Source organism: Platalea leucorodia, assembly GCF_965183815.1.
Source record: "Platalea leucorodia genome assembly, chromosome: 4".
NCBI lineage: Eukaryota > Metazoa > Chordata > Aves > Pelecaniformes > Threskiornithidae > Platalea > Platalea leucorodia.
Window position 1 is genome coordinate 94,537,935 of NC_138826.1, and position 24,374 is coordinate 94,562,308.

A 24,374-nucleotide genomic window follows, 5' to 3' on the forward strand; every position below is an offset into this window, starting at 1 on the left:
TCTGACTCTAGCACTGAAGGTTCTTCCAGTACTACTCACTTTCATTCAAAACCTGATCAGCTCATTCCCTCGCTTTAGGAGAAGAAAATGTGTCCTCCAACTTCATTTCTACCTTACAAGATTCCTAAAATAACAGGTGAGTCAGACCACAAAACAGCCTTAAGACATAAATGGCACTTCAAGATCAAAGGCCATCCTTGAAGACCTTTTGCCTTTGAGAGAGCAGTCATTGACTCCTCTCGTACCCCAGTAAGAACAGAGGAAGAGGCTGGATGAGCTCAGTTCCACCTGTGCACTGACACCTCCAGCCATACAATAAGCAGGTTATCACTTCTGAAGTTGTTCATGCTATCTTGGCCACCAGCGCACCGATGAACAAATGCACTGAACACAGTACTTGCCGAGGTTATAAGCAGCTGTGTTTAAACCCTTTATCTGACGTACTTTTTGTTGAAGGAGACAAGAAAAGACTGAGACAAAGCACTTAATAAAGAGAAGATGAAAGGAATCTTTGAAAAAAAGTTGTATGTATGTACCTTGCACGTTTTCTGGAGAGCATTGGTGGCTGCATAGACAGATCTCACTGCCTTTATTGACTAGACCTCATCCAGCTTAGAAACCTGGCTCCCCAAAGGCATCTGCCTTATAGATATTTTCATTTAGATGGATGATGCTGAAAGTGATTCCCCCATCTTTAACAGTGATTAGTCATCAACTAAATGGGTTCCCCAACTTGGGGAATTTTTAGTTCAAGGCTACATTCCCACCCCCACTGCCCGAAGATGTAGGTTTAATCACAGCTGTAAGAACTAGATTTGAGGACCAAGTAACTAAAAATTACATTTCATTAAAACAATTTCCAGAACTGCCTACTTTTCCTGGAAAGGAACCATTGTACTCGTACAGCGATTGCCAGAGTACGGCCTCCAGACAACCTGTTTTCAGTAAGGCTGATAATCCACAGGCTCCATCTAAGGGATGCGGGGCTCCCTGAATGCTGGTACAAGCAGTTTTATGAAGACTTTGCCCGGACAGAACAATCTAAGCAGGGGACCCGGTGCTAAAAGAAAACAAGTCCCGTCTGTCGACGCTGTGGTGTCAGACTTGAGATCGCCTTCCTTCGAAGCTGCCTGTGGAAACGTCTTCCCGCTGGCGCTGGTGCGAAGGGGAAGGTGATCGGTGGGGTGCGTCTGGGCGACGCTGAACCTGAGGGGACAGCCCCGAGCTCCACGGGGAGCAGCCTCTGCCCTGCTCAGGGTGAGTTCGGCACCGCCAGCCTTCTCCAAAGTCCTTTTTTCTTCCGAAATGCCACCTCCCTCGGGCTCTAGTGCCCGCTGCACCAGGCGACGCGGGGGGGGGGGGGGGGGGGGCGGCAGGCGGCGGGACGGGGCGCCGGGGCCCCCGGCCACCCCTGCCCGCCCCGGGGGTGCTGAGGGCCCGGCCCGGGCGGGCGGCGCGGGAGGGGGAGGCGCCGCGCGGCGGCCGCGCGCGGGGGCTGCCCTCCGCCATTGGGCAGCGCCTGCCCCGGGGGCGGGCCGGGCCCCGGGGCCCGCTTTGAAGTGCGGGTGCGGGGATGGCCGCCGCCTGAAGGCAGCCGCGCATCTCCTCGCCTCCCCGCCGGCGGCAGGGGCAGGGGCAGGGGCAGGGGCAAGGGAGGCGGAGGAAGGGCCGGGAAGGGCCGCCCTCGCCCACCCCGGCGGCGGAGAGCGAGCGGGGGGGGAGCGGAGGCGAGGGGCTGGGAGGAGAGGGAGCGCGGTCGCGGGGCGGCTTCCCGCGGGCGAGGGGAGCGCGGAGGCAGCGGGACGGCGAGGCGGGGCGCGGCGCGGGGAGCATGGAGGAGCCGCGCGGTGCGGGGCCGGCCCAGGCGGCCGGCGGCCGCTGAGGCAGCGGCCCGGGGGCGCTGCGGGCACGCCCGCCGCGGAGCGAGCCATGCGGGTGGCGAGGTGGCTGGCGGGTCTGCTGTGCCCCCTCTCCCTGCTCGTCACCGGGTCGTGGGGAGTCCGCTTCCACCCGGGACAAGGTAAACAAGCGGCAACAAAGGCGGCGGCTGCCCCGCGGGTCCCGGCCCCGCGCCCTGCGGGGCAGCCGCCGCTCCCCTCAGGAGGGGGCAGCGGGCGGCCGTTGGGGGGCGCGGCCGCGGGGGCGCCCACCGGCTGCGCGCGGGACGGGGGAGCGGGGCGGGGGCGGCCGGAGCGGGGGCGGCCGGAGCGGGGGCTCGCCGGGCGCGCCGGAGGCAGGGCCTCCCCGCTCCTGTCACCGCAGCCTTGGCCAGCGTAGGGAGCGCTGTGCCAGGAGCCGCCTGGGTGCGAGCGAGGGCTGCTCCCGTGCTGCTGCTGCGCCAGGCTCAGTCTCTTGCTTTCTGTTGCAGAGACCTTAGTGAAGCAGCTCTCCTCCTACGAAATCATTACACCTGTCCGAGTGAATGAATTTGGGGAAGTTTTCCCTCACACGCATCACTTCAGCAGGAGGAAACGGAGCTTGGAGGCACCACTGGAGCCCACTGCTTTCCGAACACATTACCAGCTCAGTGCATACGGGCAGGTCTTCCAGCTCAACCTGAGTGCCGATGCAGGCTTCGTTGCTGCTCAGTACACTGTGGTGCACGTAGGGGCCCCGCAGAAGCAGTCCTCCCCTGATTTGCGCCACTGTTTCTACCGTGGGCATGTCAATGCTCAGGAGACTCACATGGCTGTCTTCAGCATCTGTGGTGGCTTGGTAAGCATATTGGTTACTGCCTCCTGTCTCCATTCATATTCTTCTCCTCCCTGAAAGAAATGTAGTGGGATGCCTTTGCCGCAGAGCTGAGCTGGAAATTCTCAGGCATTGTTCCAGATAGTTGGTCATGAAATGTCTTGGCATCGGCAGCTTGCAGTCATGATGATAGGTTTTTGGCGGGATATACAAATACTGCTTTCAAGGGATCTATTGCCGGCCTGTAATAGAATTGGTTGATGTAACTCTTGACACCAAGAGCATTACAACAGGGGAAAAAACATGCCTCAGAAACACAGTAAGCCATTGTTTTGATAAAATGTTGCTGTTGGTTGGCATCAGTTACGTGTATGTAGCTTTATAGATACTGTGTGGTTATGAGTGAGGAATAATGGTACTTGAGATGATGAGAGAAGAACTGGTGTTGATATTTTTATTCCTCTGCTTTCAGCAATGCTGTAGAGGTGTGTCATGTTCTAATAGGTGTGCAGCAGTGCTCTCTAATCATGTTTCTTTTAAAAGTGAATGGGAAGCTTCTAACTAACTTTAGTGGGAGTGTGTCTATGAAATGCTTCCTAAGAACTGAATTGAGCAAACAAATCAAAACTCCCTTGATATACATTCTTTACTTATCCCTTGATAGCATTCTTTGTGCCTTCCAAAGTGATAATGAAGAGATAATATCATACAGCTGTCTGTCAAAACAGTTGTATTGTGTTGCTAAATGTCATAGTTTTGTGTCTAGAAACAAGACGACTGACACCTAGTGCTTTACCACATCACTGTTTATTGAATTGCTGAGGACAAGTCTGTGTGACATGCACACTGTAAAAAATACGGAGTTGTAAATATTACTGTGAATTTAAGTTGAGGTTGTGCCATGTTTTTTGCAGTCACTCAGGAAAGTAAAGGTGCAAGACACTTACTTTTGGAAACTGAAAAAATCCAGCTTTGTATTCTAGTCTCTTTCTAGTAGCCTATAGAAAATAGAATGGAGTTGGCTGGATGCGTGCTTGAAGGTGTAATGTGTGTTAAAAGGAGGTGATACACACGATAGAAAAGAGGATCAGAAATAATTGGTACTTGCGAGAGACATCTCTGTTGTCTAGTGCTTATTCTTGAGTAAGTGGATATATGCCACCTTGTCTTTGGGTTGAGGCTTGTAGGCTCGGGCTAGTCCTTGGAGATTACTGGAGAAGCAAGCATTTGACAACAGTAATTCTGTATTTTTCAAAGTTTTGCCTCCATATCTTCCTTTACAAATAGCTGTCATTGGTTTTTGTCTGCATTATACAAAACCCAGTTCCAACCAACCCCCCCAATAGGTTGCACTCCTAACTCACAGAGGGAGTAGGAAAGAAGAGGAATCACAAATATCTGTTGGCGTTTTTTTTCATGTTTCATGTTCTAGTAGATGCTCATATACCATGGCATAGAGAATAGTGTCATACTCTATATGGAATAAATACAAGAAGTTTTAACACCTTCTCTATTCATAACTTTTGTTGCCTGTTTTAATTCTGTCCCTGCAAACCATCACCTTTCATTACTTGAAGGGACCACATGCACTGAAGATAATTTTTCTGGAAAACGTGTACCTACTGCATTTAAAAGTTGTCTCAACTACCTATTATTTAGCAGTTCTCAAACTCTTCAGTACAAGACCCTCTTCTCTGTAATAATTTGAATGTCTTATTTCTCTTGTTTCTCTCCCCCTACTTGGCTGATACATTGCAGTCTGCATCATGTATGCTCCCACTCAGAAATCCTTGAGTGCCTTTAAACTGAGCCTTTGCCTCTTCTAAATGAGCCTTGTGAACTTTCACTGCAGCTTCCAGCTGGACTTCATGTCCTCTGTCATTGCCTGGCTGACAGAGTGGCTCATCTGAGCCAGGAGCAGAGGCCTTGCTGTGCCGCTGCTCTCAGGACCTTCTGTCACTGCTCATTTCACCTTCTGCCTGGGCAGACACGGCCTTGCGGAGGGTATGTAGTGTACCCAGTATTGTGCCTGCTTTCCCCTCACTAATGAAGCTGGTGAGGTTTTCAGAAGAGGAAGCAGAGCCTTGCATGGGTGCTGGTGCACCATGGGGGACATGCCTATAGTTAAGAGGTGGACACAACCAGCTGGTAGCCTATATCTGCACAGAGTATCCTCCAGCCTGACTCAGAGCCTTCAGCCTAATGTTCTTCCTCATCCTCATGGATTCAAAGTAAATGTTACACTAGTCATGTGACTGCCAGGGGAGACAACTTTTTTGGAGTTCAGAGAAGAATGGATGTGAAAGGAGGGAGATAGAGGCCAGGTGGACTTCTCCTGTGAGATCTTGTACTCCCTGAATGCATTCCCCATCCCCAGGTGGGGCTATCTTCAAAAGGTAGTAACAAGGTATTTTTTCTCAATGTTTTTAAAATTTCATAGCTTTGTGCATTCAACAAATGTACCTGCAAAAATAACCTATTGCTCTTTCATTGAACAGTACCAAGCTTCGTGAATATGTGCGAAGATTTAGGTGGGACTGCTGCTGACGTAAGATGCTATTTATTGTGAGTGGGACAGTAGACACTAGACTAGTGACTCGGTAGCCCTGTATTACATTTATTTTAAGTAAAATCCCTTCTCTTTGTAGGATCCATTTTCTTCAATGCTGAGCTTGAGCTTGGTGTGTGGAAATTAAAATAGAAGAGACTGCTTTGAACAATTAGGTATAATTTTATCTTCCAGCTTTGCATATATAAGGCAATTGCTGTAGACCAATGCTGTAAAAGCTAGGGAGGATAAAAGGACGTGAACTTAGATAAAAAGGTACATGAAATTTTAACAATGAAATTTTAAAAATTGCTCTGAAGATGTGCCTGAGTGATCTGAAGTTAAACCAGGTACTTGAGTTCACTTTATCCTGTAGGCATCTATCCCCAAGTTCTGCACTGCCTTCATTCACAGCTTCCCTCCTATTTCCCAAGGTCCTTCTTTTCCTTTCTGCATTCTCAAGTTGAATGTGTTCTCCCCCTCAAGCTCTGCTTTCCCTTTTCACCCTCAGTTAAGCTTTTTTCTGAGTGTGCCAAGAGCATGCACAACCCAGAGTACCCATGGATCATTGCTTAATGGCTCCTGACACCCTGTATGCGGTTTTGTTGTGTTACATTTTAGAGCATGCCCAGGGTTCAGGGATGCAAATGGCAAAGGGAGGCTAGAAGGTCAGCGGGGAGTCTGTAGTAATTGCAAGGAAAGAGTGTGTAATTAGGGAAGTTTGGGATACCGTCAAAGGCAGAAGGTCATTTGGAGTGATGGCCTGGGTGCCTGGTTGAACATTTGATCACATACAGGCATGTTTCTTGCATCTTTAGAGTAATTTTTGAAATTTCACACTTTGTTTCACTTTATTTTCCTAAGTTCTATATCTTTCTTACTTTTACTGCATTGGTCAATTATAGCTTCCTACAAACACGGGGAAACAAGATTCGCTGAGGGTGCCCCTGGATGCATGTAGACTAAGGAGACCTCTCAAACATTATCCAGACAGCAAAATCAAAGGGGTAAAAAAAAACATAATTAAAAATCATTTAACTTTTGAGAACATACGGCTTACAAGTTTATTGACAAATATGAGTAAATACCAGTGAATAAAGTTAAAATGAGGGACCCATCAGCATTTATAACTAGAACAAACCTTCAGTTCCTAGCAGGCCCCTGTCTGAAGAAAGGAGATTTATTTTTATTTTTATTTGTTTTAATCCTGAACAAATGCTGTAAAACAGTTTTAGTGCTTTGAGAAGCCTGGTATTCTTTCATGGAGGTCAGGAATGTGTTGACTGAGGACAGTTAAAATCAGTTTTTGTGAGCTGGGAGAATGCCTAAGTGCCAAAGGCGTTTTATGTGACTCTACTGTGAGAGGGAGAAAGGTAAGGAAGGAGGAACCGTACATCTTTTTGGGTGCACATACATCTCTTTGGGTGTATAGTCTCTGGTGCATAGAGCCATTTGACATGCTCATTGACTGGCAAAAGTTAGGAGTAGGAAAGTACATGTGAATCTCTTCTTGCATGGATTTGCTACCTATGAGCTTTCTTCAGTCTAGGAAGGCAGGACTGCCTTGTTCTAATGTAGCTTCTGGAGTATAACAAGGTCTGTGTGACAAATTCCTTCCTCAGGAGCTCAAGGAAGCCCCTTGATTACACTCCTTTACTGCACATCAAGCTTGCTTTTGTCTGGAGAATGGCAGAAATATGAACCTAAGTGTGGATTTTCAGAATTTCCTCAGTACAAGAGGTTGTATTTATTTTTTTTTTACTAATATGGGTCAGCAGATCACCTTTCTGAGAGATTTCGAAAACAATTCTGTCTGCTACTATGGATGAGTGCAGTGGTTCCTTTTCAGGAAAAGTAGGCAGTCCTGGAATTTCTTTTAATGAAATGTAATTTTTAATCGTTTGGTTTTAAAAAACAAACAAACAAACAAAACCCAACAAAAACCCCAAAAACTTGCTAGAAGCTAATGCTAGCATAGCCAGCATGTAGTTTCTTGTGGAGATCTATTGCAGGTAACAGACTCCAGATATTTGCTTCCCAGTTTTGTGCTGCTTAGTGCTAATAACTTCAATGCGTTAAAGCTTTCTTTGGAAAACCAATGTAGTTTAACACTTGTAACTGGAAGACATGCTTACCTTGACATAACTTAATGCTTTAACTTATGGGCTGTCACTTCAAAAAGGCTACCTTCTAAATCTGAAAGGTGGATTAGTTTTCAGCATTCAGGTCACATTTATAAACCTATGAGCATCCATAAGCCACATACTAGTTTTTAAAGATTTTTATCTTAATGTAGAGATTCCATCATAAGCTAGGAAAAAAATCATTAAAATGTCAACTCAAGACAATCAGTTCTTTTTTGAACAAACTAAGTCTTATTGCTGCTGACTGGTTGACGTGATGACTTCCACTTAATAGTTCTGGTTTCACTTGTCATATAGGTATACAAGGTGAGTCTCTAGCTGTGAATCTCTCCAATACAACAGTCAAAAATGTCAGTGCTTCCATTGTCACCCTGTGCATTTTTTCTGTCTCTCACCAGCACAAAATGGTTTCAAGTGCAAGGATTGACTTTGCAAGTAAAAGATAAATGTTCTTTTTTTTTTTTTTGGGGGGGGGGAGGGGGGGTGTTGTGGCTTTTATAGCTAAACAGAACAAAAAAGGATCAGGGAGTAGACCAAACTCTACCTTCTCTGCACTGAAAAGTTCTAGATGAAGATTTTTGTACTTGATGGCTTAATTTGAATTTTTTTCGTTTGATTTTTTTTCTTGCTGCCTTCTTTTCCAATTATTTATTCTTTTGCTCTTGACTTCATTTCATTTAAAATTTTTATCTCATTTACTTTGGTTTGTTTTCCTGTTAGCTTTTCCCTAATACGTATTCTCACAAGCAGGACCAATTTTTAAATATTTCCACTTGATCTAGCATTTTTCAACAACAGTCTATTTTAATGACTGCAGTTGCCTGAAGTCTTCCCAGTCTTGCTCTGCTGGTCACAGGATGAATGGCACATGTCTTTTACTATTGCTATCTCATCTCTTTTTAGCTTTGTAGACACTAGATGTCTTTTTCACATACATCTGAGAGTGGACCATAACACTTGCATTTACTTGAGTATGATCCTGTATCCCAGAGTCAATTTCTGCCTGCCTGCCTTGGCAAAATCTCTCTTCATCACACAATTTGTTATAAAATAGTAAGACAGCTTAGGTCCCCCCTGCAGCTGTTACAAAAAACCTGAAACATCCCCCGTACATTTTCCCCAAGCTCTTTACATCTCTGCTTTTCCTGAAAGTATTTCCACAGATGCTATGCTTTTACACATGAACCAGCACAGATCAGCAAATACAGGTGGTAATTGTAATTGTAAACTAAGAAAATATATGGGGTTGCGAATTGTGCAGCTGAAGGTCTGTCACAGAAAATGTCTATCAGAAGCAGGAGGATCTGAGTATGTATTTACCTTTTCACCAGCAATTCTGCATGAATTGTCCTTTACGTAGGCATGTCCTAGTCAGTTTAATGTTTTATGTCAAGGGCGCTCAGCCATTGCTGGCGTGCCTTTTGCCCACACTCTGTGTCTGGTGGCCTTCTTCCCTGGCAGCTGCTTGAATGCATTCTATTTGCCAGATAAATTGTTCTGATGGTTGCAGCCTATTCTTAACTGCTGCCTTTATAGGAGATCCACAATCTCTTTTTTCAGCATTTTGGGTTTATGTGACACAAGTGAATTTGCTGGAAAGCTGTGGGCAGTCACAGGAGGTTGGATTTACTTATATGTATATGTACATATATATACACACACATATACATATATATATATATAAAAAAAAATGCACATGTTCATTAAACTTCCAGGAAGTACACAGAAGGTACTGTGCATGAACATAAGTGATCGGGGTGTTGGGGAGGGGAGATCACATAACATATGGCCCTTTGCTGTCACTAGGTGAGCTAAATTACTGAAATGGTGTACAAAACAGCTTTTTTTTTTTGTCTTCCAGCCCCAGGTGGCAGTCAACAAGTTAGCCATCATGGATCTCAGGAAACTTTGTACTCCTGGTGAATAGATAGGCTTCCCATATGAGAGAATATATCTGCAACAGTCTCAGTTGTCATTCTGTTTCAGATGTACCCTCCTAGAAAACGGCAAGATTATGGTAGCAAAGTCAGACACTGAGAACAGGTCATACCTTCTGGGTATGTACACATATTGACAGAAGTACTCAAGGTAACTTACTGTGTGTTCGACTAAAACAGGTGAAAATCTAGCCATACCTTGTGTATACTTGAGTGATAACTGCCTGATGGCACATATGAGGTTGAAAGGACTTTTTGGAGCTCTTCATCTCCCAGTGAGAGAAAAAGGTGGTTCTGCATGTACTTAAAAACAACAAAGCTAGGAAGTTCTCTTTTAAACAGAGACAAGCTGCAAATGTACGTTTGCTTGACATTCACTGAGACAGTCAAGACTATATGATGGTGTTTCCTTCAATATTAAGTGTATGGATCCCCTAGGTCTGTGTTCTAGGGGAATACTTAGCTTGATGATTATTTATGTGTTAAAAACAAAACCCCTAAACCCCAAAAATCAAAGCCAACACCCCCCAAAAAAACCCCCAACCAACCAAAAAAATAAAAAAACCTTCATGTGTATATACATTTTGTTTCACCAGTTCCAACTGGTATTAAAGAATAGCTGCTTTTCCATGATGAAACCTCCATGTATACATCTATGACTAAAGCTTGTTAAGCATAATTTTTAATTGACTTGTCTAGCTTGTTCACTGTGAATTGTATATAAAGGTAAAAATAAATAAATCAGCCCGTCTCTTCCTTCCACTCTAGTGAGTCTTGTTAATTGCCATGATCCCTGCTCTTTCCAGCTGTCTTTGAGGTTGTTATTGTAACATACTCTCAAGATCTCTGCTGTTTAGCTAGTCTGTTGTTACAAATAGTGGAATACCATTACACAGGAGTTACAAACTCCTGGAATACCATTTTTACCAGGCTTCAGCCAAACTTTCTTGCCTAGAATAGCCTTACAAAGTGATGTTCAGGGTACCTAGAGCCAGGATTTACACTTCCTGCAAGAATATTCTTTCCCCTATGCATTATGCAAAATGGAAATACCTTTTTTTTTTTTTTTTTGCGGGGGGGAGGGGGCTGTGTGTGATTACTATCTGCTCATGAAATCTTAACATCACAGAATTTCTAAGGATATGTAGTTAGATCATAGTTAAATGTATGATAAAAGATTTTTTTCTGTATAATAAGCTTTTAGCATTTTATTCTATTTTTCTCTAAGAATGTCAAATATAATCTTGCTTACAGTCACTTCTAAAAAGGTGTTCTGCCTGAAAACACATTCATTGCTAGATGCTTCTTCCCTGTTGCTTAGCTGGTGTATTATTTTGTTACTTTTTTCTTATTTCTATTATATTAGCTCTAGTTTTAATTAATACATTAGCTTGCAACCACTACCTCTTGTTGTGTTTCTGGCTGAATTATCTTCTAGTAGAAATATTTTTCCAGGTGTTGGCAGTGTACCATGATCAGATAACTTCTAATACTTTTTTCTTCGGTGAACTAATTAACCTATGCTTAAATCTTTCATTAGAAAACATTGTAACAGTGGAGCAGGAAGAAAACGGTGAAGGGCTTCTCAAATGATTCAGAAGAGCTCTGAATTAACACAAGGGGGAGGGAGGGAAGAGAATAATATAAAAGGAAGGGATTTTGTAATTTACTTTGACTATGAAAGTACTCTTGCTGTAAACTACTTGCAGGTTTTTGAGTTTGAGTTAAGAAGCCATACCATCAGGGCATGAAAAATACTTGAGTATGGGAGTGGAGCTTACCTGGGAGGGAGTCTGCCAGTTGAGAGTCACGTTTTCCAGAACTTCAGTTGTTCTTTCAGCATTTTTCTGAAACCTTTCCAATTTTGCTGTTGGACATATTGAGATTAATTCCACGTTTCTGAAACCTGCTATATATCCCTTATGTTTTCCATGTGTTTTACGAAGTTGCCATTATACACAAGGATGTAATTTGTATATGGGCATGGTACATACTTTAACCATAAATTCTGCAGTATTTATTTCTACTACTCTTGGAATAGAGCAAATACATTGATTAAGACTATACAGTTTTAAGCCACTTTAAACTACTAAGACATACCATATATAGTGAGTAGCTGTATTGATCCATTGAACCCTGCTTTAATATAAAGTGTCCAACTCACCCAGAGTATTTTAAATCCAAGAAATAAATTATCTTTCTCATGTGGGTTTTCTCATAAATTTCCTCAAATCTATGCATATCCATAGTCCTGGGTAGCACTCCCTCTTTGGACCACTTATTTATGATGTGCAAGAGACTGTTTTCAATTTTTTACTCCACTTGTACTGAAGAGATCTTTTAAATGTACTTCTACCTCTTTATCTGAGAACAGAAATAGAATGTTTCAGGCAGATTTCTTGTTATATGATTTGAGAGGCATCTGTAGATGATAAGTAAATCCAGTTCATTTCTGATTTCATTTCCTGCAAATGCTTGGGCTCCTGTTTCAGCAACCTGCCTCTGTACATCTAAGTGACTTTGGTTTATTTGGTTTACCAAAAGTATTTTTCATTTGGATCTCACAGCCCTTTTCCTTGTGCGCCTAAGTCACAGTAATAACTCCATTTGCATCAGCAGAGTCTGTTACCAGATTAAGTGTCACTTTTATGAATGAAGGACCATAAAACAGACAGTGTAGCTGGTGACCAAATTTTTGTAGACCTATGTGTTAGGAAAATGAGGAGGTAACTGTGTAGCTAATGAAAATCAAGCTTTAGTCTTCACAGAGAATTTAAAGGGTTGGAGTTGGTGGCTTCAAGCTCAATGTCTGCTTGGGTTTTAAATGACAAATATCATATACCCTTCTTAAGATAGAGCACTGTTTTCATCTCTTACCCTTTGGTTTTTCTTGCCTATAATATAATGAGGAATTCTCAACTTGGATAGGGGATGTGTAAAAAAATTTATCGTAGACTACTGGTGGGAGGTCTTCCTAACTAGTCAGTGGTAGTAGTTACTTGTTTATCTGTACATTGTTGAAGAGGATAGAATTCTTTGAGGAAAGAATGAAAGTTTGTTGCATTATAGATTTTTTTTTTTTTTTGATCAGCTATTTCTTCCATATCTGACCAGACAGTTGATCCTGGGATACTGTGCAAGAATCAGTGGGTCAGAGAGTGAGCAAGTGAGAAGAAGCCTACCTCCATTTTTGTAAAATAGTTAGCCCAAGTATCTGGAAAGGTGGAATCTCCAGTCCGAAGGACACTATTGTGCCTTCTTGTATTAATCTTTTGATTTAAAACAAAAACCTAAGAATAATTCTGAGGTCATGAAACATAGTATAGGATTCTTCCCTTCCAGGTGTCTGTCCTAACTTTTTGGGCTGTAAGTTTATGGTGTGTTTTGTATTTTCTTGGGTATAATGAAGGAGATTAATTCTCTTACTTTCTAGGCAATTTCTTTAATCATTTACTGTGAAGAATGAGCACAGGTACTGCTGCTTCTGAGTATCTTTTAAACGAGGGAGAATTGCCTGCTCCTCCTCCTCCTCCCCCCCCCCCATGACTTCAGTGTGTCTTTTTTCAGCACAGGATTCTGGATTTCAGTTAAGATACATGTATCAGTTCTGATTGAGATACTTAGAATAATGAAAGTTGAGCTACAGATGTTGCCAGGCATTTTTTATTGTGTATTAAATTTTAGGCTCAGCTTGATGTGCAGGATTTGGAGCACCATTCTGAGTTGCTTGATGGTCTGGTTTTACAGTAAGCTCTTGCTGCTATGAACTTGCTTTTTTGCCAGGAAAAATGGTTCTCCGTTCCAGGCGACCCTTGCTATTTCACTTGAAAAGTATCTTAAAATATCTTTCTTTGGTACAAGGCATAGATTTTTAACTGCACAGAGGAGCTGGTATACAGTGTACGTGATTTCCATTGCTAGCGCTTAAACAAAAAAGTGTGGGAATGCGCATCTAGAGGAGGGGCAGGGCAGGAATACCTCTTTTGGATTATCAGCAATCCTAGATTGACTTAGATCAGTCATGATGCTTCATGTTGACTTTTCCCAATCCATTGGATAGGGTAATGGTGCATAAATATGATTTTGAATTCCTAGATAGGATTTTTCCTCTGGTAGCTCTTGGTTGTCTGAGTATGGGGTCAGGAGTCTATTTTCAAAGTGATCAAACTCACTCAAAAACATATGTCTTAGTGATTTTTTTTTTTAAGTGTGAAATGGTAGAAAAATATAGCTTTGTTCTTGCAGTTCATCTTTTCTAGTGAAAGTCTGATATTCTGGAAGTTGAGTTTGGTTTAAAATGTAGCACAAACTCTTTCCTTATTAGTTCTGTGCTATTATTCTCATAATCGGTATGTTTGTTGTGGCTAAAACCATTTCTTGGTAAAATCTGAAAACCTTTTAGTTGGAAAAACCATTGAAGAAACCAATACAGAATACCTGCTCTAGCTATTAGAAGGAGTAGGAGGGATGTAAGATGTAGAGTGGAATAAAGCAGTAGCAGTGAAGTTTTTGCTTAAATCTAAAATAACATATTTTAAATGTCTCTTATGTAGAAATAGCGTTTATGGTATGTCAGGAGAAAAGAATTAATTAGCATATTAGTGTTCACAAATAGTTTGAGGTCAAATTTTTCATGTTTTGGTAATTGGGACTTTAATAATTTATATAAAAAAAACCCAACGTGAATCTTAGTATTAGTTCATGCTGATTTGGCCCTGAGTGACAGGCTCTGCTTGTCTGTCCCTGTCACGTTGCCCAGAAGGTTGCACCTACTTGGGACTAACTGACAAGCTGTGGTGTATCTGTTCATGAGGCCCTTTCCAGGGAGGCACATAGCGTTCTCAGTGTGCTCGATCGGCTGTCCACTACAAATCACATGCCCTGGATACACTGCATGTGAGAAGGCTGAACTGAACATATACAGGATCCAGCATGAAGACTACTTGCAAAGAATTTAAATGAAACTGAGAGGAAAAGTGTTTCTGTGAGTTAGATTTAAACAGTCCTGAAAGGAAAATACTATTTAGCTGGGTCTTTTTTTTTTTTTGTTCTGCTGCAAAAGTGATGCAAAGGATCCAACCACAGTGGGTTTACAGTAACTGTAATTTTGGATGATACGTAAGCTATATATCAGGCAAGATTACAGATAGTCTGACGTATGCCTGAAGCCTAACAGACTTTTAAACACAGAAAACTGATAACTGCTAGAAGGATCCAAAATTCAAGGGGATATTATAATTCCAGTACAATACCCTGGACATTAAGGTAGTCAGCAGCAGTTTTTTAAAAGACTATTTGTAGGTTGCCTGAAAAAAAACCCTATCCTCACTTCTATTCTTGTGTATCTTGCTCTGCCACTCTCTCTATAACTGTGAGTTTCAGTGTTGATGTGAACACTTTATCTCTGAAACCATATTATGTAGATTATTCTCTTATTGGCCAGCATGCCTCACTCACATGGCAAAACAGCTAACAGGATGCAGTGCACCTGCTCCCCCTAGGTGCTTAATTGGCTGAAGTGAGGAAGTTGCTAAAAGGCTGAAAATAATTTGATTAAATTCTTAATGTTTTTTCCTTCTCATAGTCTCCTGAGATAAGGTACTTCAGCCATAGGAACCTATGAATTTGGTTAGAAGTGCATAGAGGAAGAAGAGATTCTGTTTTAAGATTTCTTAATTGAATAGATTATGGGGCAGGGAGGTGGGGGAAAGGGACTCTAATTTTTGTTCTTTTTCTTTTGTATAGGTGCTAGTGCTTTTGTTAGTTCCCATTACATAGTTACCCATGTGTGTCTGCTATGGGGAGGGGGGGGAACTGGAGAAAAACGCATTAATGAAACTGTCAGCTTTGAATTCCTGGAACTTGTTTCGAAGTCTTTAAAAAGAATATCAGGTTAACACTGTTTCTAATCTATGGGCAAAATGTAATTTTAGAAGAAAAATATTATATAAATTATGTAAAGGACAGAAGGCAACAAATCGGTCTAGAATCTGGGCAACACTCAAATCCTGAATTTCTCGATGGCCTTTGCTCCCCTTTGCACAGTTCCCAGCTGCTCCTGCTTGGTTATATCTAGATTCTCTTTACTTTTGTGATCTCCTTTGTTTCATTAACTCTGTGTAGTGATTACCTATGATACATTGTTAATAGGCAAGGCACTCTGTTATGAGTTATTCTGGTGGGACGAGTCTCTGAAAGCAAACTTCTCTTTGCCTTACCTTCAAGGTTCCATCTCCACCTTCCAGTGAAGTTTCCTGTGTCTCATGTGCAAATTTACTTCATTAATTTCAAAATATTATCACTAGTAGTTTATTATTTCAATGAAAATTATTTTTGTATCAGTGTTTTTAGCAAAAAATAAATCAATTACTTCTCTTACTTTCAGATGGGCACCTTTAAGGCACATGATGGTGAATATTTTTTAGAACCTCTGATGAAAGCGGATGGAGGTGAACATGAAGATGAGCATAACAAACCACATCTTATATACAGGCATGAAGAACTTAAAAAAAAGTATCAGAAATCCCATAAACCTTGTGAAGTTTCAGGTATAGTTATACTTTAAATTTCAATGTGACTTTTTCAAATGTAAGATGTTTTTAAGAAAAAAAAAAGGCTAGATCTAATTTTCGTAAATAATACTTATCTCCAGATTCTTCCATTAGAACCTACACATTTCTTTCACGTAGCCTTGGCAGCAATTTCTTTTTTTTTTTTTTTTTTCTGCCAGTGGCTAATTCAAATGTACGACAAAAGCTGCATGTAAAAAAAAATTCATGATCTTGCAAGAACTTCTCTGTGGGTTTACTTTTACACCTATATTGTCCCATATGTAAACATTTAAAGAACAGATCCACAGGAGGAGTTGTTGCTTATATTCACAAAAGATAATGAGTTTACTGCAAGTCTAGCAGGTAACACAGGACATCTGTCTTCCTTAATAATGACAGTATCTAATATTAGCCATTAATGTAGATTTTTGTCCTTATAAGTACTTTAATAATTTATTCATACTACATATTCATAATATTTAATTTTATTTAAAATAAAGTGGAGTAATTTACAAGCATACTATTAGGATATGTGACAAGTGAATGGTGGTACTTTCATAGCTTCACAGTATATAGGTTAATCATTAAGCTAAGTAACTTAAGAGTGAGAACATATGCAGTGAAAGTGACTATGAAAGACAAAAAAGCTTTATTAATACCATGAAGCAGTGAGTAGAAAGCACTGTGCTTTAAAATAATGTTTTTTAGTGGGGCAGAAAACTTTCAGTAGTTGTTTCTCATAGTTATGCATGCATCTTTGTAGTTGGAAAATAGTATGATGTGAGAAAGGCACCTGCAGCTACCATCAAAGTGCAAAAACTAGACAAAAGAGCAGGATTAAAAAGGATTTATTTGAAATTGTAGGTGTCCATAGACTCATTTTAAGCACTGAGATACCATCTGCTTTGGGATATAATGATGTAGAAGCCTTTGAAGATCCTGCCTGAGCAATGCACCTCTTAACCTTTACTATTATACTAGTGCCATCTTAAAAATATTTCTCATTGTGTTGGAAACAAATTTTTTTTTTAAGCCTAGTGACATAAATGTTTTTATTTTGCTTTTGATAGAAGCACATGGGCTTCGTTTATTTGGCTTCAAAGAAAACACAAATGGGTGGAGGTTCACAATAGGAGAAAGCAGCTTATATTTGGTTCAGCTTGGCATTTAGAAACATCCTGTCTAATTAAAATTCTACACCTTTCATGAGACTGAAATCTGCATTTATGCATTTTGAATGTACTTGCACTTCAGGAATGTTTTAAGCAAGGCTGAGTGCATAAATATGACTATCTGAAGAGAAGCAAAATAATAAAATTGCAACTTTATTTTCTTAAGGAATATCTGTCCAGACATTTGAAAATAGAAATTGCACAAATAATGGTGTAGCTTGGGTGGCTAGTGTTTTTAATTTTGGAAAATTCTTAAAGCATATTTTATACTCAGAAACAATATGTTGAGAATTCTGCTTTTCCGCAGATACTAAGGCCAGAAAGCAACCATTATGATCATCTTGCATTCAACAAATTCTAGTGAAAAGTATTTATTTTCTTTAGCTCTATTTTAGGAAGCTGATGCTATCTATTAATTGATTGTCATTGCAGAACAAGGATTTAGTACTTTGTTTGAAAATCAAGCAAGTGTTGTTATTCCTGATTCTTTTTTAATGATGAATAATATGTACTCAACCAAAGTAGAGGTCTTTCAGTTTGTTGTGTGGTTAGTTTTTTTCGATGTTGCATATGAGAATTCTATTAATGTAAGCAACCTAGTGTGAGAAGGTGGCTCCAAGCATTAAGAATATGGTCATTTTCCCCCTTTTCATTTATTGGAGCAACTACAAAAGATTGTGAGCCAGGGATTACTTACTCGTTCTTGGGGGAGCAAAGTTGCAGAAATGTTCATGGAGAAAAACCTTGTGTTGTTATATTTCTGTCTTTCTAAAGAAGAGATTTGTCTCCTTTAATGCTAGTCTTGTCTGGGTATTCACAGCCTCCATTCAAGGAGGAACAGAGTATATCTTGCAATACTTGTGATCATGAGAGTTTCTCTAGTAAGTGAACCTTGACAGAGGATATGGAGAAGCATAGCATTCAGTACATCTTTTTAGTTTGAAACTGGACCATGATCATTAGTTCTAAAATTGTCTAACTAATATTTTCCTCACTTTGTACTGTTTTCTTCTAAGTAACTTACTGATGAAACAATATTTGGAGACCCTGGTATAAGCCTTACTCAAGTCAGGATAGGACATCTGCTGCATTTCATCTATCCATAAATCCTGTTTCCCTAATACAGGGAAGCTCATCTGAGTTTGCCATAATGTTTTTGATAAATATGATAGCTATTACTCATCTACTTGTTGATTTCTGGTGTTTATAAACAAAATTAATTTGATATGTTCTAGTATTGAATTTGTCTTGGCTGGTCCGTAAATTTAGGTCGTCTTTAGACTTCCACTTTAAATATAGATGCTGTTTCCCATTTTGCCAGTACTCTGAAATCTCAGGCACCTTCTGTGACCTAGTGAAGATAACGTGCATGTGAGATTGCTTCAGCCTGTTCTCTTTGGTGCATCAAATTCAGTCTGAACACATCTAATACACATAGGTACTCACGAACAAGTTCATTTTCAAAGCCAGTCCCCAAATTCCCCCCTCATTATTGTTAGTGCTAATAGTTTTTGCAGTTATTATAGCTATGTATATATTTGTGACTGACTTTTAGACAATTACTCAGCAAAGTTTAAGGTGCTTGCTGTTGTCCCTCTGCTGTTGTTTTCTGGCTGTATTGTGCCCTAACTTTAAAGAGGACAGACTATTGACCAGTCAAAAGGAGTTTAAAGTTTATGGATGAGGGCTCTTCCCTTGAAATATGGACTGCATAGATTTAAATCCTCTCAAGTTGAGGGTGGCAGAGTTGGGATCTCTGAATTCTTGAGTCAGTGCTGTAGTCACTAAGTCATTAGAATAAAAGGATTAGGAGATATATCCTTTGGCAGCTACTTTTTGATTACTTTTTTTAGCTTCCAGAAAGACAGTGGAGGTTTGTTCTGAGGGGGCTGAAGTGTCCAGTTAGGTGCTTAAGTTCTGGAGAGCAGTGAGAATTCAGATATGCTTGTCAGTTAAGTATTTTTATGTGGGCTATTGCTATGGTGGCTCCTTGATCAACGCATGGATTTTATGTATCTGGCTTCAGAAGCCTGTGGTGGCTGGACTATACAGCATAATTGAAGTATTACAGTACTTAGTTTAGAGGTATCTGAGTAGGTTCTATTTCCTTTAGAACCTGGTCCTACATAATGACTTGATAAAGTTGTCAAGGAAGTCACTGAAGGCTTTTGATGTGTACTTGCTTATGAAGTGAACTCCATATTTGTATAAATATAATGTTACATAAATGAAAAAGTCAACAGGGACTTGAATTCAGGACTTGGGCGTCGTCTTTGTTATGGCTTGTTTTGATTGGTTCTATTGGTGTCAAAGGTTTGTGTGTAAAAATAAAAATATGGTTTTTGTTTAACTTTCTTCTTTTGTTGCACTGCTTAAACTGTAGTGCTTATCTCCTTCCAGCCTGTCTGTTTGGATTATACTGCATTCTAGGAAATGTGTAATACTGCTATCTCTTAACTAATTTTTAGCAATGAATCCATATATAATAGGATTATATGATAATGTACAAGATGTCTAATTTGATGTTTGTATTACAGCCTTCCATGTTTAATATCTCTTTTTAATTCTTGCACTGGTTCTCTTGGAAATAAGATCATAAATATAAGTTCGCTTTGTCTGTTTTGGGCAGCCTTTTGCCCATTTCTCTTTTTAAATTTAGAAACTGCATTCAACAGTAAATCTTTTTTACTTTACAGAAAAAGAGTTGAAGAAGAGCACTTTACTACATCCAACCTTCAGCAGTTTAAATGAAGAGAGCAATGTTCTACAGAAGTCTCTCAGTTTAGAGTATGCTTTAAATAACCTATCTATAGAGGATGGTGGCAATCCACATTCCAGGAAAAAACGTTTTCTTTCCTATCCAAGATATGTAGAAGTGATGGTTACAGCTGACACCAAAATGGTTCGTCACCATGGGCAGAATTTACAGCACTACATACTAACACTGATGTCAATAGTAAGTAAACTTAAGGTCATAAGTATTAGCAATTTCCGTTATTTCTGCTCTGTTTTCCCTTCTGCAACTTCCCTGTCTTCTGGTTTGACTGAATTTTATGTTAAAAGAAAGATTCCGTAAACATAAAAAAAAAATAGGACCAAAACTTCAGATTGTGGATCTCTTCAGTTTAATGCAGTAAGGTGTGTAGGTGAAATGCTGTGACATATTTCCTGATTTGCTGTTGCATTAGAAGAATTCTTAAGCTTCAGTGAGTTAAGCATATGGATTAATTACAGCAGACAGAGGTTAAAAGGCATTGTGAAAAAATGCTTGGTTATATTAATCTTAGTTTTTCAAGTAATTTCAAATTAATATGGGTCAGACTTTTAGTTGGCATCATTTAGCTGAGCTCTTTCTGTAGTGAACTCTTTCTTGAACCTCTTGTATTGATTCAGGGTCTAGTACAATAACCTCTGTAAAATCCAAAGGTTTACCATGACACCTGTTGAACGATTTTTTTAGGAAAAGGCGTGGTATTCAAGAAGATTAATTTATATGAAACTGCATCTAACTTTGGGCATGCAAATTAATACACCTACATATAAGTTATCTATGGAGATATCTTAAATAATAGAGCTCTTCACTTGACCAGTTATAGACATCTGCTTTTGGATGAACAGGTCTCTAGTTTCCACTGGGATCAATTAGTTTGCTTCACAGAAGTGTCCAGCGCCATTCAAGATGCCATAGGACATCTGACTTGGCCTCAGCTGGTGCTTCACAACGATGTGCAAGTCTCCTGTAGATCATGTGTCGTACCTGCCAGTTCTGTATAGGTGTCTGATAACCTATAGCATCTGAAGTGACACTAGGTAATGTATAATTAGGCAACTGCACTGAGTTCTGCTCACTCTAATGTTTAAATCTTCAGTTGATGGCAGTAGAGGTGCTGTCACCTATGACATAGATGTAGGCACCTAAATTTAGAAGATGGAATTTTCTTTAATTGGTTTATAAGAAAAATAATGAAACTTTTAAGGGAGATTAGCATACTTTAATTTTATAGTCTTCTGAATTTTTCTGCTGGCAGTGGTGTGACAGCCTGAAAGTTCATGTATTACAAAAAAAAAAAAGATCAGTTTTGAAAGGTGGATTTTTTCTTTAACTTATACTACAGACTCAATTTGGGATTCTTTCACAAACAACTGATCCCAAAGATGCCATTTTCTATGAAGTTACTTTTTTAATACAGAGCTGTACTAAGAAACAAAATGAAGTGGTCAAAACATTATTTTAAGATGGAAGCTGTTTTTTACAAAACTTTACAATAAGATGAAATGGAACATTTATTGTATAATTTTCATGAGGTGCTGTTGTGATTATAGCTAATGTAATTCCTGATGTTCTTGTTAAGAACAAACATTGTTCCTGCATCTGTAGATGTACATTCAACCACTGTTCCTTACAGTGCAATGTTTCTTGTGTCTTTTTACTTACATAATTGGATTTCTACTAGGTAAATAGGATATTCATTGTATAATTGCTGCTAAAGAGAGTCTATATGAACTGTTTTTAAGATCTAGCATTTAACATATACATGTCTGAGTGAAAGAATACCTGTTCTTTGCTAAAAAGCTTGTGATTTCATTCTTGCTCTTACCTATCTATACTGTAAAACTAGGGCTTAGGGCAGTTATTGCTGACTTTGAAGTAATGGCATACAATAAAACACTACATCTTTAATGTGAATTTAATATCTTTGAATACCACAGTAGATAGTAAGATGTATAGCTAGTATCTTCTGGCAGCTCTTATTCCACATGTACATCTGCTACTTCTTAAGGTAATCTTAGAATCATAGAATAGTTTAGGTTGGAAAAGACCTTTAAGATCATCAAGACCAACCGTTAACCTAGCACTGCCAAGTCCACCATTAAACCATGTCCCTAAGCACCACATCTACATGTCTTTTAAATACCTCCAGGGATGGGGACTCAACCACTTCCCTGGGCAGCCTGTTCCAATGCTTGACTACCCTTTCGGTGAAGAAATTTTTCCTAATGTCCAATCTAAACCTAAACTTGAGGCCATTTCGTCTCATCCTATTGCTTTTTACTTGGGAGAAGAGACCGATGCCCACCTCGCTACAAGCTCCTTTCAGGTAGTTGTAGAGAGTGATAAGGTCTCCCCTCAGCCTCCTTTTCTCCAGATTAAACCACCCCAGCTCCCTCAGCCGCTCCTCCTAAGACTTGTGCTCTAGACCCTTCACCAACTTCGTTGCCCTTCTCTGGACACGCTCCAGCATTTCAATGTCTGGCTTGTAGTGGGGGGCCCAAAACTGAACACAGTATTTGAGGTGCAGCCTCACCAGTGCCGAGTACAGGGGGACAATGACTTCCCTAGTCCTGCTGGCCAAACTATTCTTGGTACAAGCCAGGATGCTATCGGCCTTCTTGGACATGTGGGCACACTGCTGGCTTATATTCAGCCAGCTGGCAACCAACACCCCCAAGTCCTCTTCTGCCAGGCAGCTCTCCAGCCACTCCTCCCTAAGCCTGTAGCATTGCGTGGGGTTGTTGTGACCCAAGTGCAGGACCCGGCACTGAGCCTTGTTGAACCTTGTACAGTTGGCCTTGACCCATTGATCCAGCCTGTCTAGATCCCTCTGTAGAGCCTTCCTACCCTCCAGCAGATCAGCACTCCCAACTTGGTGTTGTTTGCAAACATGCTGAAGGTGCACTCAATCCCCTCATCCACATAATTGATAAAGATATTTAACAGGAGTGGCGCCAATACTGAGCCGTGGGGAACACCACTCGTGACCAGCCGCCAACTGGATTTAACTCCATTTGTCACAACTCTTTGGGCCCAGCCATCCAGCCAGATTTTTACCCAGTGAAGAATATGCCCGTCCAAGCCGTGTGCAGCCAGTTTCTCCAGGAGAATGCTGTGGGAAATGGTGCCAAAGGCTTTACTAAAATTCAGGTAGACAACATCCACAGCCTTTCCCTCATCCACTAGGCGGGTCACCTTGTCATAGAAGGAGATTGGGTTAGTCAAGCAGGACCTGCCTTTCCTAAACCTGTGCTGACTGGGCCTGATCCCCTGGTTCTCCTGTACGTGCTATGTGATGGCACTCAAGATGATCTGCTTCGTAACCTTTCCCGGCACCGAGGTCAGGCTGACAGGCCTGTAGTTCCCCGGACCCTCCTTCTGGCCCTTCTTGTAGATGGGCGTCACATTTGCTAACCTCCAGTCAACTGGGACCTCCTCAGTTAGCCAGGACTGCTGATAAATGGTGGAAAGTGGCTTGGTGAGCACTTCTGCCAGCTCCCTCAGTACCCTTGGGCAGATCCCATCCGGCCCCATAGACCTGTGTATGTCTACATGGTGTAGCAGGTCACTAACCATTTCCCCTTGGATTATGAGGGCTTCATCATGCTCCCCATCCCTGTCTTCCAGCTCAGGAGGCTGGGTACCCGGAAAACAACCAGTCTGACTGTTAAAGACTGAGGCAAAGAAGACATTAAGTACCTCAGCCTTCTTGTCCTGTCACTATGTTTCCGCCTGCATCCAATAAAGGATGGAGATTCTCCTTAGCCCTCCTTTTGTTGCTATTGTATTTGTAAAAACTTTTTTTTTTAGTCTTTTACAGCAGTAGCCAGATTAAGTTCCAGTTGGGCTTGAAAGAAAAGTTTGTTAAAACTTTATTTCTAGAAATGTTTAGCTTTTATTAATGCAGATTTTCTTAATATAAAATCAGATCTTAATTCTGAAAGATTTTCTTCACAGTCCAGTTAATTTCATCCCCGCCCCTCCAAGAATACATATCCCAGCTCATATGGTTGTCCTTGAAGCATTTCAGTGATGTCATAGTATCACAGAATAATTTAAATTGTAAGGGACCTTTGGACGTCATCTGGTCCAAGCCTCTACTCACATATGTATTGCTTTGTCAACAAATCAAATAATGTATATGAAGATACAGTCTTCAGTCTCTTCTCTTCCTTCTCCATAATAGTTGTTATTTTATAGTAGTTATTTTTCAGTAAGCTAGTAATAAATGTGAAGAATAGGAAAAAAATTAATACCACTCTTTGCTATGTAATCTGTATTAGAATTCATCAGTATGCAGGTGGGTCACTTCTTGACCCACAGCCTATTAGTGTTTGAAATAGAACCAGTCTTATTTCATAACCCATAAAGGGAAGAAATGAAACTATTAAATTTTATCCTTTCTGCCATTATACAGATAGGTTTGATTATTAAATTTAACTGGTACTTCTATCTGGTCAAGCAACTTCTCCTGTTACAGGAAATTGTCCAGTTGCTGACATTTTAAATGAATCAAGCATTATACCCTACTCTTATAATAATTCTGAAACTTTTAAGG

The 24,374-nt window shown here is 40.6% G+C and overlaps 1 protein-coding gene across 1 annotated transcript in view; it reads left to right on the forward strand.

The window, feature by feature from the left end:
* Window positions 1-1,929: 1,929 nt before the first annotated feature.
* ADAMTS20 (ADAM metallopeptidase with thrombospondin type 1 motif 20) overlaps window positions 1,930-24,374 on the forward strand; it is a gene marked incomplete at both ends in the record, with an annotated part of 101,454 nt that continues 79,009 nt past the window's right edge. The window contains 4 exons of the mRNA XM_082311351.1: window positions 1,930-2,020; window positions 2,369-2,715; window positions 15,706-15,868; window positions 19,740-19,999. Of these exons, the coding sequence (XP_082167477.1) occupies window positions 1,930-2,020; window positions 2,369-2,715; window positions 15,706-15,868; window positions 19,740-19,999 (861 nt within the window). The remainder of the gene's footprint in view (window positions 2,021-2,368; window positions 2,716-15,705; window positions 15,869-19,739; window positions 20,000-24,374) is intronic.